The following is a 12,432-nucleotide window of genomic DNA, read 5'->3' as shown; positions in this document are numbered from 1 at the left end:
CAGCTATCTTGAGGCATGGCATTGGTTACAGGGGACTAGGGTGAAACAGCTACATAAGCAAAGACCCATCCCCACTGTACAAAAAGTTATGTACAATTCAAAACCTTCTGATGGAGACACGCTGGGCTCATCTTCTAAGAAGAACAATGTATTTGTGTGTTCTGTAGTCAGTGGTCATGCAAAGTCCTCCTCAAAATAAACCAAAAAACCAAAAAAATAAACCAAACAAAAAGTGCATTTACTGTGAAAAGAAATGTTTTAAATAACTTTAAGTATGTTTGAGTAACAAGATTCTAGATTCTGGTATGAAATTTAGCTGTTCTAGCATATAGAGCATGCTATAGAGAAGAACTCTTACCTGTAGCTTGAGAATGCCTGAGATTTTTGAGAAACAAAAATTATGAAACTAGTTTCAGACTGAAAAATTAAAAATCTAGTAAATTTACATCCCTCCTCTTTTCCCCAATCACAGAAGTGTTGGTGATTGGACGCATCCTAAAACTTATAATGACCTAGTTACCATGTATGTATGCATGTAGTACATTCGTCCATGGAGCTTACAGATGTTATCTGATTTAATCTTTACAGCATTCCTTTGAGGAATGGGGTACGTATTATCCCCATCTGGCAGGTAAGGAAAATAGAGCCTAGAGAAGTTGAGGTAGTGTGATGTAGATCACACTCCTGGTGGTTGAGCTGGAAATAGAGTACTAGGTTGCTTGATTCTGTCCTTTCCTTTTTCTTGGCCATGCATTATATTAGAGAACAGAAATATTAATGCATTTATGTTCACGTATTTCTCTATCATGGAATAATTCTGGGTGGGTATTTATTGTCTTCACCTCACAAAGCTACCAACGACCTGGCAAATAACAAAGTCAATTAGAAGTAACATTAAATTATTTCTCATGAACTTTACTGATAGTTCTCTTTCAGCCTACTTCGTTGAAATTCTCTATTGCCTATCTTGTTGAACTTGGCACTTGCTTTACAGATTGCACCCTATACAACTTGTTTAATTAATGGAATCTACTGGGAACAAAACACCCCTCGATTACTAACTCGCCAAGATGTCCAGAGCCTCTTGGTTCCGGGCAAGTCCTCGGTTGCTGGTGTGGAAGGCTGCCCCACATTACCACACAAGTAAGGACTTCCCTTCAGTAATGATGGCAGTTTGTAGCAGCTGGACCCACTAGTTACGGTATCATTATAGGAGATTCATGTATCACCAGACTTGACTATTAATGACTAGTTGTCTGCTTTATCTTACTTGATCTCTTGGCAGCATTTGACAGTTAACCTTCCTTCCCTCTTGAAACTCTCTTCCCTTAACTCCACACGAAGCTCAAAAGTAACCTCAGAAAGATCTGCGTCCCCAGCCCCGTCTCTCTCTAGTCTGTTACTTTTTTTTTTCTCTGAAACTCACGATCATTTATTTTCCTGTGTTTATGATTTTTCTCCCTCCTATTAAAATTTAATCTCCTTAAGGATAGCGGCCCTATTTATCTTGGCTTCAAGTACCCAGTACGTTGCCTGACATGTAATTTGCATTCAAATAATTATTAAATGTTGAGTATATAATTAATCAATAAATATTTGTGAACGCTTCATCTGCCTTGCACTCTGCTAAGCTAAAGGACAGAGAAAATATATGATTGCTACCCTCAGGCATGTAGCTGGCAAGAAGTAAATGTCAAGAGAATGCTAGGAACAATAAATAGCACAAGAATTGAGAAGAAACTGGGAACACTGGGCTCAGCATGGCTTGAAAGGGAGGACTGAGGGAAAAGAGAATTTCAAGTGATAGGATTGGTGCCTGATAAATACGGAACCACCAAAGCACAATTTAAGTCACAGCGAGTTAAGACATTAGCTCTAGTGCAGGGTTTATAAAGGCAAGTGGTAGTTGGAGACTGGGCAGGGAATTTTTGGTCAACCACTAAAGGATTTCAAAAGCTGGGCTGAGGCTTTTGTTCTTAATTCTAGAGGTTTCCCTGTATTAACATGGAAAATTCCGTAGTAGCTCTATAAGCACAGACTCATCCCCACTGTACCAAAAGTTACCTACAATTCCAAACCTTCCGAGGGGGCACACTGACCTCACCTTATATGAAGAACAATGTATCTGTGTGTTCTGTAATCATTGGTCATGCAATGACCCTCAGAACAAACCTTGTGCCACTAAGCAGAGTGCAGACAGTGTCATCAAATATTCATAAGTTATTTAGAGCTGGCTAAATAGGTTAACTTTAACTAGGCTGTTTGCTGTGATTTCTCTAGGGAAGCGGTTTTCCACTTTGATTTTTTTCTCATCCCCCTCTTTTTCTCCTTATTTTTGTGTGTGGAGACTAAAACTCATCTTGGGAAGACTTGTCTATATCCTAGAAGGATACAGTGTCCTGAACAGTGAAGTGTAGGGAAAAAAGCTGAAGAACCCAGGAAATATTTGGCATCCACACTGAAAGTTGTTCCAAGCACCTTTCACTTCTATTCATTTTTTATCTTGTTGAGAATTCCACACTTTCATCTGAGTGTTGATGTTATTTTCAGACTTGTGGCAATATGTGACATTTCAGCTGACACAGGAGGATCTATAGAGTTTATGACTGAATGTACGACAATAGAACATCCCTTTTGTATGTATGATGCAGACCAGCATATTATTCATGACAGGTAAGTTTGCTGGGGCTGCAGATGATAAGAGACACATAATAATACATCACTTACTTACCTTGGTATAGTAGTTTAAAGTATTCAGTATTTTACATTTTTATGAAGGCTATGCAAATACCAGAGATATGCTCAAACATATTAAAAAATTTGGTAAAAAAAACAACAACATGCAAATTCAAACACTTAAATACATGCATACTATATTTAAATGGGAGATGGGTGGCTGAAGAAGGGAGGTTTGGTTGAAAAGTCTTGTTTCTTTTCTTACACACTTTGATACCCAGCTTTAAATTATTATGACACAAATGCAATGGTTTAGGCATCTGGGAAAGTTAGAGCTTACAGATAACACTGTATACATCTGAATAAAGCATCTCACTTCTCCTAGTGTCGAAGGCTCGGGGATTCTGATGTGTTCCATTGACAATCTGCCAGCACAGCTTCCAATTGAAGCTACAGAATACTTTGGAGACATGCTTTACCCTTACGTTGAAGAAATGGTAAGCTGACTGGCAGCATCCACAGCAATTCTGTGGCTTTCAACAGAACTGCAGCGTGGTCCTAGGGATGTCTGGTCTTCTATATCTAAGAAATCTGTTGTAAAATGGAAGACCAGCCCTCCCTCAAAAGTATTTATAGACACTCTTTTATATATTCTGCTAGCTTGTCTCATGGGGAATAGAATTATATAACTGCCTTCATAGTGAATTATAATAGCATTTATCTTCCATTATTCATATTTTGTTAAGAAAGTGGCCTGTGGGGTAAGATTTTCCTTATTTTCACTCTTCCTGCCATCTAGGTCAATGCATGTGAGAACATTCTTACTGTGCTGTGATTAATAGATTTGAAAAATCAGAAATACAGAGACTTATTGGATGTTAGTCACTAATGCTTAGTTAAGTGACAGCTTTTGTTGTGGTCGTGTATTTTTCACTGTAATCAATGATCGACTGCCGAAATACCGTGCTCTCTAAATTCCGTTTCGTTTGCCAAAGATAAACACTCTTATTTCAGTGTTTATCTTTCTTTTTTTTTTTTAAGAGAGAGAGGGAGAGTGTGCACACCAGTGGGAGAGAGAGGCAGCAGGAGAGAGAAGCTTAAGCATAGAGCCCGAGGTGGGGCTCGATCCCGCCACCCTGGGATCATGACCCGAGCCCAAATCGAGAGTCAAACACTCAACTGACTGATCCACCCAGGCACCCCCAGTATTTATTTTAAGCGTTCATACTCGCTTTCTCTGTTGAGAATTTCTATCTTTTCATACCTTATGAATGTACTGTTCTTTATCACATAGTCATAGTTAGAAAAGCCACTTTATAGTCTTTGCATCATATTTCCCAGTTTCTGGGTCAGCTTGGGGCTGAACTTTTATTGATTGTCTTTTCCCTTGAAAATGGGTCAAGTCATAGTTTCCTGGTTTTCTCCAGTTGAATAATTTTGGAGTGTGTCATGGGTGATGTGGATAGCTATGCTGTGGAGATTCTGGATCGTTACATTTCTCTTCAAAGTGTTGATTTTTTGTGTGTTTTAGCAGACATTTAATTTGGCTAGCTTTAAATTGAAAACTCTGTCTCACCTGAGGTGGGGAGTAGTTCAAATAAAAGTTCAGCTCTTTGCTTTCCTTGGGCTGCTTGACCTGCAGATGCTCAGTTTGGGGGTTATCCTGAGACTCGGAATAGGGTTCACATGAAAGTTGGACTTCGCTTTTTCCGAATCTGTGCCCTCTGCCATCCCCCCTCACATTCTGGAGGCTGTGGTTGCTCTGGGTTCCATTCCTGTTTTTAGATCAGAAAGTAGTGAGCTGGCTGCGTGTTTCTATGTCTTTGCACCACGTTGCCCATCCTGGGCAGTGCCAAAGGCTGGGCAAAGGAAACTACGTGATGGTTATTTCTTCCAAGTTTTGACGCTCCTCCAAAAACTGCCAGCTATTTTTTCATTCTCGGAAGCCCTCAAGTAGTTGGTTTTGTTTGTGTTTTGTCCAGAGTTTGTAGTTGTTATCTGCAGGAGGAATGGTCCGTTAGAACTCCCCACAGGCCTAAGATGAAATGCGCCAGTCATAATACATAGAATCAACTGGACTCTAGTAGACTTTTGGAGTATGTAGAAGAGCTGTTGGTGAGCCTTTGGCTTTAATTCCTCTCTTTGAATGCTTAAATTATGTGTTTTCGGTGCAACTCTTCCTCTATATGGGCCTGGTTTGTCTTGTGGATGGATTTGACTGTTAATTTCTTGAAATGTGTTTTTGTATGGCTGCTCTAATATCACTTACCACTTAAAAAAGTTGTTATAAGCCATTTTCAACTCACAAATTACTACGTTTCAAAACTTCAGTTATAAGTATATTTCCATTGGACCCTACAACGGCTTTTCATTCCTATTTGTCTTTAATCAAAATTGCCATTCATTGGGGTGCCTGGGTGAGTCAACTGAGAGTGTGACTCTTGATTTTGGCTCAGGTCACCATCTCATGATCTTGTAGGTTCGAGCCCCACATCAGGCTCTGCGCCGACAGCGTGGAGCCTGCTTAGAATTCTTTTTCCTCTCTCTCTGCCCCTCCCCTGCTCCCTCTCTCTCTGTCTCTCTCTGTCTCTCAAAATAAATAAATAAACATTAAAAATGTATTCATCCAGTAGAGTTGATCTCATATAGATACTAGGAGAAAAGCAAGCCAGTTTAATGAATTCCCGGTAAAGTGTGATTCAGGGTTAGCCTATGTACTTGATGGGGGATAAGTACATTGATTAAATATAATTTTCATTAAAGAACAATATATATTTTTACATTATATAATAGCATGAAAATTAAAGTGTCACATATAAGTGATACACAAGTATACAGCATGTTAAATTACCACAAAGACACCTATGTGAACACTGTGTAGATTAAAAAAAAAAGCAATGTTAGCATTCCAGAAATCCCCTTATACCCCTCCCTCTACTGTCCCAGCTCTCCTTTCAAAAGATAACTACTATCGGGGTGCCTGGGTGGCTCGGTCAGTTGAGCTTCCGACTTCGGCTCAGGTCATGATCTCACGGTCTGTGAGTTCGAGACCCGCGTCAGGCTCTGTGCTGACAGCTCAGAGCCTGGAGCCTGCTTCAGATTCTGTGTCCCCTTCTCTCTCTGCCCCATCCCTGCTTGTGCTCTGTCTCTCTCTGTCTTTCAAAAATGAATAAACGTTAAAAAAATTTTATTTAAAAAAAAATTTTTTTTAACGTTTATTTATTTTTGAGACAGAGAGAGACAGAGCATGAACAGGGGAGGGGCAGAGAGAGAGGGAGACACAGAATCTGAAGCAGGCTCCAGGCTCTGAGCTGTCAGCACAGAGCCAGACACGGGGCTCGAACTCACAGACTGTGAGATCATAACCTGAGCTGCAGTCGGACGCTTAACCGACCGAGCCACCCAGGCGCCCCCAAAAAAATTTAAAAAAAAGATACCTACTATCTTGACTTGTATGTATGGATTAGTTTTGCCTTTTGGGGTGAAAATTTTATTTTATTTTTTGACAGTATTCATCAAAGTTTAAACTCACTTCTGATAATTCCATTAAACTTCTTGGATTTGTTTATGTTCTTTGTTTTTTTTCTTGGTTTCAGTAAATTCTTATCACTTAATATGCATGTTTTTTATTTTTATTTTTAAAATTTTTTAATTTATTTTGACAGAGAGAGAGAGAGAGAGAGGATGCATGAGTGGGGGAGGGGCAGAGAGAGAGAGGGAGAGAGAGAATACCAAGCAGGCTCTACATTGTCAGTGCAGAGCCAAACATGGGGCTCGATGCCAAGAACCGTGAGATCATGATCTGAGCCAAAACCAAGAGTTGGATGCTTCACCGACTGAGCCACCCAGGTGTCCCTGCATGTTTATTTTTAATTGAATGCTAGATATTGTGTATGTAAAATTGTAGAGATGATTTGAGGCTCTTTGGATGTTGTGTGATTTTCTCCAGAGAAGATTTCCTTTGTTTCTGGCAGGGAGAAAATCACCTCAGTTCAGTGACAGAAGGGCAAAGCCAGGCTTTAGATGTTTAGAAATCTGATGTCTTTCACTTCATCATTTATTTGAAAATGCAGTCTTTCAGGATCCCAAATGAAAATCTGGCATTGACTGGGGTCTCCTTCAGCAGAACTGAAACTCCAATTTTTATTACAATATTATTTAAAGTTGGCCAAAAGCTCTTCCCAGTTTCTCTGCATCCCAGCTGCCACTTCCACATTGGCAACTACACCCATGGAAAGTGGTGACAGATGCCAGACTCATCACTTTGGGCTTCCTTCCCCAGAATTATGGTGCAGCAAGTTTTACCTATCTTAAATTTTTTTTTAATTTTAACTTCAGTATAGTTAACATGTAATAGTATATTATTTCATGTGTACAATGTAGTGATTCAACAATTCTAAACATTACTCAGTGCTCGTTTTGGTAAGTGTACCCTTAATCCTATTGACCTATCTCATACATCCCTTCACCCACCTTCCCCCTGGTAAGCATCTGTTTGTTCTTTATATTTAAGAGTTTATTTTTTGGTTTGTCTCCTTTTTTCCTTTGTTTGCTTAATTCCACATATGAGGAAAACCATGTGGTATTTGTCTTTCTCTGATTGACTTATTTTGCTTAGCACTATATTCTTTGATTCCATCCATGTTGTTGCAAATGACGGGATTTCATTCTTTTTTAAAAAAATTATTTATTATTTTTGAGAGAGAGAGAGCACACAAGCAGGGGGAGGGGCAGAGAGAGAGAGAGAGAGAGAGAGAGATACAGAGGATCTGAAGCAGGTTCTGTGCTAACAGCAGCCAGCCTGATGCGGAGCTTGAACTCACCAACTGCGAGATCATGACCTGAGCCGAAGTCAGATGCTCAATCGACTGAGCCACCCAGGCACCCAAGGATTTCATTCTTTTTTATGACTGAGTAAAATTTCAGTGTGTGTGTGTGTGTGTGTGTGTGTGTGTGTATACACCACACCTTTTTTATCCATTTGTCTATTAATGGATGTATGGGCTGCTTCCATGATTTGTCTATTATAAATAATGCTGCAATAAATATAGGGGTGCGTATATCTTTTCAAATTAGTGGTGTCATATTCTTTGGGTAAATACCCAGTAGTGGAATTACTGGATCATATGGTAGTTCTATTTTTAATTTTCTGAGAAACCTCCGTACTGTTTTCCACAGTGGCTGCTCCAGTTTGCAATCCCATCAACAGTAACAGTGCGCAAGTGTTCCTTTTTCTCCACACCCTTCCCAGCATTTGTTGTTTCTTGTGTTTATGATTTTAGCCATTCTGACAGGTGTAAGGTGATATCTCATTGCAGTTTTGGTTTGCATTCCCCTGATGATGAGTGATGTTGAGCATCTTTTCATGTGTCATGTTGACCTTCTGTATATCTTCTTTGGAGAAACGTCTGTTCATGTCTTCTGCCCATTTTTAATTGGATTATTTATTTGTTTGTTTTGGTGTTGAGTTATATAGTTCTTTATATATTTTGAATACTAAGCCTTTATGAGATAATGTCATTTGCAAATATCTTCTCCCATTCAGTAGGTTGCCTTTTAGTTCTGTTGATTGTTTCCTTTGCTGTGTAGAAATTTTTGTTTTGATGTAGTCCCAATAGTTTATTTTTGCTTTTGTCTCCCTTGCCTTAGAAGACTTATCTAGAAAAATGTTGCTATGGCCAGTGTTGGAAAAATTACTACCTGTGCTGTCTTCTAGGATTTTTGAGCTTTAGGGTATTACATGTACGTCCTTAGTGCATTTTGAGTTTATTTTTGTGTATGATGTAAGAAAGTGGTCCATTTTCATTATTTTGCATATAGCTATCTCCAAAAACCGTTTGTTGAAAAGGCTGTCTTTTTCCCATTGGATATTCTTTCCTGCTTTGTCAAAGATTAATTGACTGTAAGATTATGGGTTTCTTTCTGGGCTCTCTATTTTGTTCTGTTGATCTGTGTGTCTATTTTTGTGCCAATAGCTTACTGTTTTGATGACAACAGCTTTGTAGTGTAACTTGAAATCTGGGATTATCATACCCCTAGTTTTGGTTTTCTTTTTTAAGATTGTTTTGGCTATTTGGGGTCTTTTGTGGTTCCATAAAAATTTTAGTATTGTTTGTTCTACTTTTATGAAAAATACTATTGGTATTTTGATAGGGATTGCATTAAACTTATAGATTGCTTGGGGTAGTATGGACATTTTAATAATATTTGTTCTTCCAGTTCATGAGCATGAAATATCTTTCCATTTGTTTGTGCCATCTTCAATTTCTTTCATCAATGTTTTCTAGTTTTCATAGTACAGGTCTTTCACCTCCTAGATTATTGCTAAGTTTAATAATAAACTCCTAAGCAGTAATAAACTCCTAAGTTTATTGCCAGATATTTTATTCTTTTTGGTGCAAAGGTAAATGGGATTTCTTAATTTCTGTTTCTGCTGCTTCATTATTAGTATATTGAAATGCAGTGGATTTGTGTACATTGATTTTGCATCCCATGACCTTACTGAATTCATGTGTCAGTTCTAGTAGTTTCTTGGTGGAGTCTCTAGAGTTTTCTATATATAGTATCATGTCATCTGCAAATAGTGGAAGTTTTGCTTCTTCCTTTTTAATTTACATGGCTTTTATCCCTTTTTCTTATCTCATTGCTGTGGCTAGGACTTCCAGTACGATAAATAAAGATGGAGAAAGTGGACATCTTTGTCTTGCTCCCAACCTTAGGGAAAAGCTCTCATTTTCCCCCCATTGAGTGTGATGTTAGCTGTGGGTTTTTCATATAGGGCCTTTATTTTGTTGAGGTATGTTCCCTCTAAACTTATCTTGTTAAGGGTTTTTATAATCAATGGATGTTGCACTTTGTCATATGTTTTCCTGCATCTATTGAAATACTCATATGATTTTTATCTTTTCTTTTGTTGATGTGATGTAGCACACTGATTTGCAAATATTGAATCAAGCTTGCATCCCAGAAACAAACCCCACTTGATCATGATGAATGATTTTTTAAAATATATTTTGGATTTTATTTGCTAATATTTTGTTGAGGATTTTTAAATCTATTTTCATCAGGGATATTGGCCTGTAGTTTTTTTTGTTTTTTGGTTTTTTTTGGGTTTTTTTTGGTTTTTTTTTTTTTGTAGTGTGTTTATCTAGTTTTAGTATCAGGGTAATGCTGGTCTCATAGAATCAACCTAGAAGCTATACTTCCCCTTTTATTTTTTGGAATAGTTTGAGAAGACTATAGGTATTGACTCTTCTTTAAATGTTTGGTAGAATTCACCTGTGAAGCCATCTTATCTTGGACTTCTGTTTGTTGGGAGTTTTTTGATTACTTATTCAATTTCATTGCTGATAATTGGTCTGTTCAAATTTTCTGTTGCTTCCTGATTCAATTTTGGGAAGTTATATGTTCCCAAGAATTTATCCACTTCTTATAGTTTGTCTATTTGTTGGCATATAATTTTTCATAATATTTTTCATAATATTCTTTTAGTCATTTGTATTTTGTGTCGGTTGTTATTTCTCCTCTTTTATTTCTGATTTTGTTTATTTGAGTCCTCTCTGTTTGTTTCTCTCTCTCTCTGGTTTTTTTTTTTTTTTTTGGATGAGTCTGGTTAAAATTTTGTTGGTGTTTTCAAAGAACTAGTTCCTGGTTTCATTGCTCTGTTCTATTGTTTGTTGTGTTTTTGTTTGTTTGTTTCTATTTTGTTTGTTTCTGCTCTAGTATTTATTATTTCTTTCCTTCTACTGGTTTTGGGTCTTATTTATTGTTCTTTTTCTAGCTCCTCTGAGATTTGAGATTTTTCTATTTGAGATTTTTCTTGCTTCTTGGTATAGGCCTATATTGTTATAAACTTCCTTCTTAGAACAGCTTATGTTGCATCTCAAAGATTTTGGACCATTGTGTTTGCATTTTAATTTGTCTTCATGTATTTTTTTTTTTGAGAGAGAGAGAGAGAGAGATAGAGACAGAGAGACAGAGAGAGAGAGAGAGAGAGAGTAGAGGAGATGCAGAGAGAGAAAGAGACACAGAACCCAAAGCAGGCTCCAGGCTCTGAGCTCTTGGCATAGAGCACAATGCAGGGCTCGAACTCACAGACTGCAAGGTCATGACCTGAGCCAGAGTCAGATGCTCAGACTGAGCCACCCAGGTGCCCCTGTCTCTGTGTACTTTTTTATTTTCTCTTTGATTTCTTCTTTGAGCTATTCATTGTTTAGCAGCTTTTTATGTAATGTCCATGCATTTGTGGTCTTTCCAGATTTTTTTCTTGTGGTTGATTTCTAGTTTCATAGTGTTGTGTTCAGAAAAGATACATGGTATGAATGTGATCTTTTTGAATTTGTTGAGATTGTTTTGTGGCCTAATATGTGATCTATTCTGGAGAATGTCCCATGTGCACTTGAAAATAATGTGTATTATGCTATTTTAGGATGGAATGGTCTGAACATATCTGTTAGATCCATCTGGTCCAATGTGTCATTCAAACACTGTTTCTTTGTTGAATTTCTGTTTGGATGATCTGCTCATTGATGTAATTGGGTGTTGAAGTCCCCTACTGTTGTTGTATTACTATCAATAATTTCCTTTATGTTTGTTATTAACTGCTCTATATATTTGGGTATTCCTATGTTGGGTGCATACATATTTATAATTGTTATATTTTCTTGTTGTATTGTTTTCTGAATGATTATGTAGTGTCCTTCTTTGTCTCTTGTTACAGTCTTTGTTTTAAAGTCTTTGCTGTTCAATATAAGTATTGTTATCCCAGTTTTCACATCTGTTTGCATGATAAATTTTGTATTTCTTCACTTTCAGTCTGCATGTGTCTTTAGGTCTGATGTGAGTCTCTTGTGGGCAGTGTATAGATGGATCTTGCTTTTTTATCCATTCTGTCACCATATGTCTTTTGATTGGAGCAAATAGTCCATTTACATTCAAAGTAATTATTTATGGGTATGTATTTATTGCTATTTTGTTGTTTTATGGTTGTTTTTGAGGATCTTCTCTATTTTTTTTCTTCTTTTGCTCTTGTCTTTAATGGCTAGTTGACTTTTCCTAGTGATATATTTGGGTTCTTTCTGTTTTATTTTTTTGCATATCTATTACTGATTTTTGATTTGTGGTTTTTACTTAGTTTGTATATAACATCTTCTGTGTATGTCAGTCTATATTAAGATGATGCCCACTTAAGTTTGAACCCATTCTTTACCCCTTTCTCTCCCACATTTTAGGTATATGGTGTCATACTTTACATCCTTTTATTTTGTGATTTCCTTGACTGATTTTTATAGATATACTTAATTTTTCTGCTTTTGTGCTTCCTACTTTTCTTACTCCCACTTATGTTCTTTCCTTTCCACTCAAAGAGGCTCCTTTAATATTTCCTGTAGGGCTGGTTTGGTGATCATGAATTCCTTCACTTTTATTTATTTTAAAATGTTTATTTATTTTGAGAAAGAGAGAGCATGAGTGGGGAAGGGACAGAGACAGAGGTAGAGAGAGAATCCTAAGCAGGTTCCATGTTCAGTGCAGAGCCTGATGTGGGGCTCAATTTCACAACTGTGAGATCATGACCTGAGCTGAAATCAAGAGTCAGATGTTTAACTAACTGAGCCACCCAGGCCTCTCAGAATTCCTTTACCTTTAGTTTGTCTGAGAAACTCTTTATCTCTACTTCTATTGTGAACTATCGACTTGCTGGATAGAGAATTCTTGGCAGAAGGTTTTTTTTCTTTCATTACTTTGATTATATCATGC

The 12,432-nt window shown here is 37.4% G+C and overlaps 1 protein-coding gene across 5 annotated transcripts in view; it reads left to right on the top strand.

The window, feature by feature from the left end:
- Positions 1-12,432, top strand: part of AASS (aminoadipate-semialdehyde synthase) — a 62,415-nt gene that overhangs the window by 20,297 nt on the left and 29,686 nt on the right. For all 5 annotated transcript variants that reach the window (XM_047849779.1, XM_047849780.1, XM_047849782.1 and 2 more), the window contains 3 exons: positions 995-1,143; positions 2,551-2,673; positions 3,062-3,173. In XM_047849779.1, coding sequence (XP_047705735.1) covers positions 995-1,143; positions 2,551-2,673; positions 3,062-3,173 — 384 coding nt within the window. The remainder of the gene's footprint in view (positions 1-994; positions 1,144-2,550; positions 2,674-3,061; positions 3,174-12,432) is intronic.

The sequence above is a fragment of the Prionailurus viverrinus genome, chromosome A2 (genome assembly GCF_022837055.1).
Source record: "Prionailurus viverrinus isolate Anna chromosome A2, UM_Priviv_1.0, whole genome shotgun sequence".
Lineage (NCBI taxonomy): Eukaryota > Metazoa > Chordata > Mammalia > Carnivora > Felidae > Prionailurus > Prionailurus viverrinus.
The sequence above is the reverse complement of the archived record's forward strand: the minus strand, read 5'-3'. Positions and strand labels throughout refer to the sequence as shown.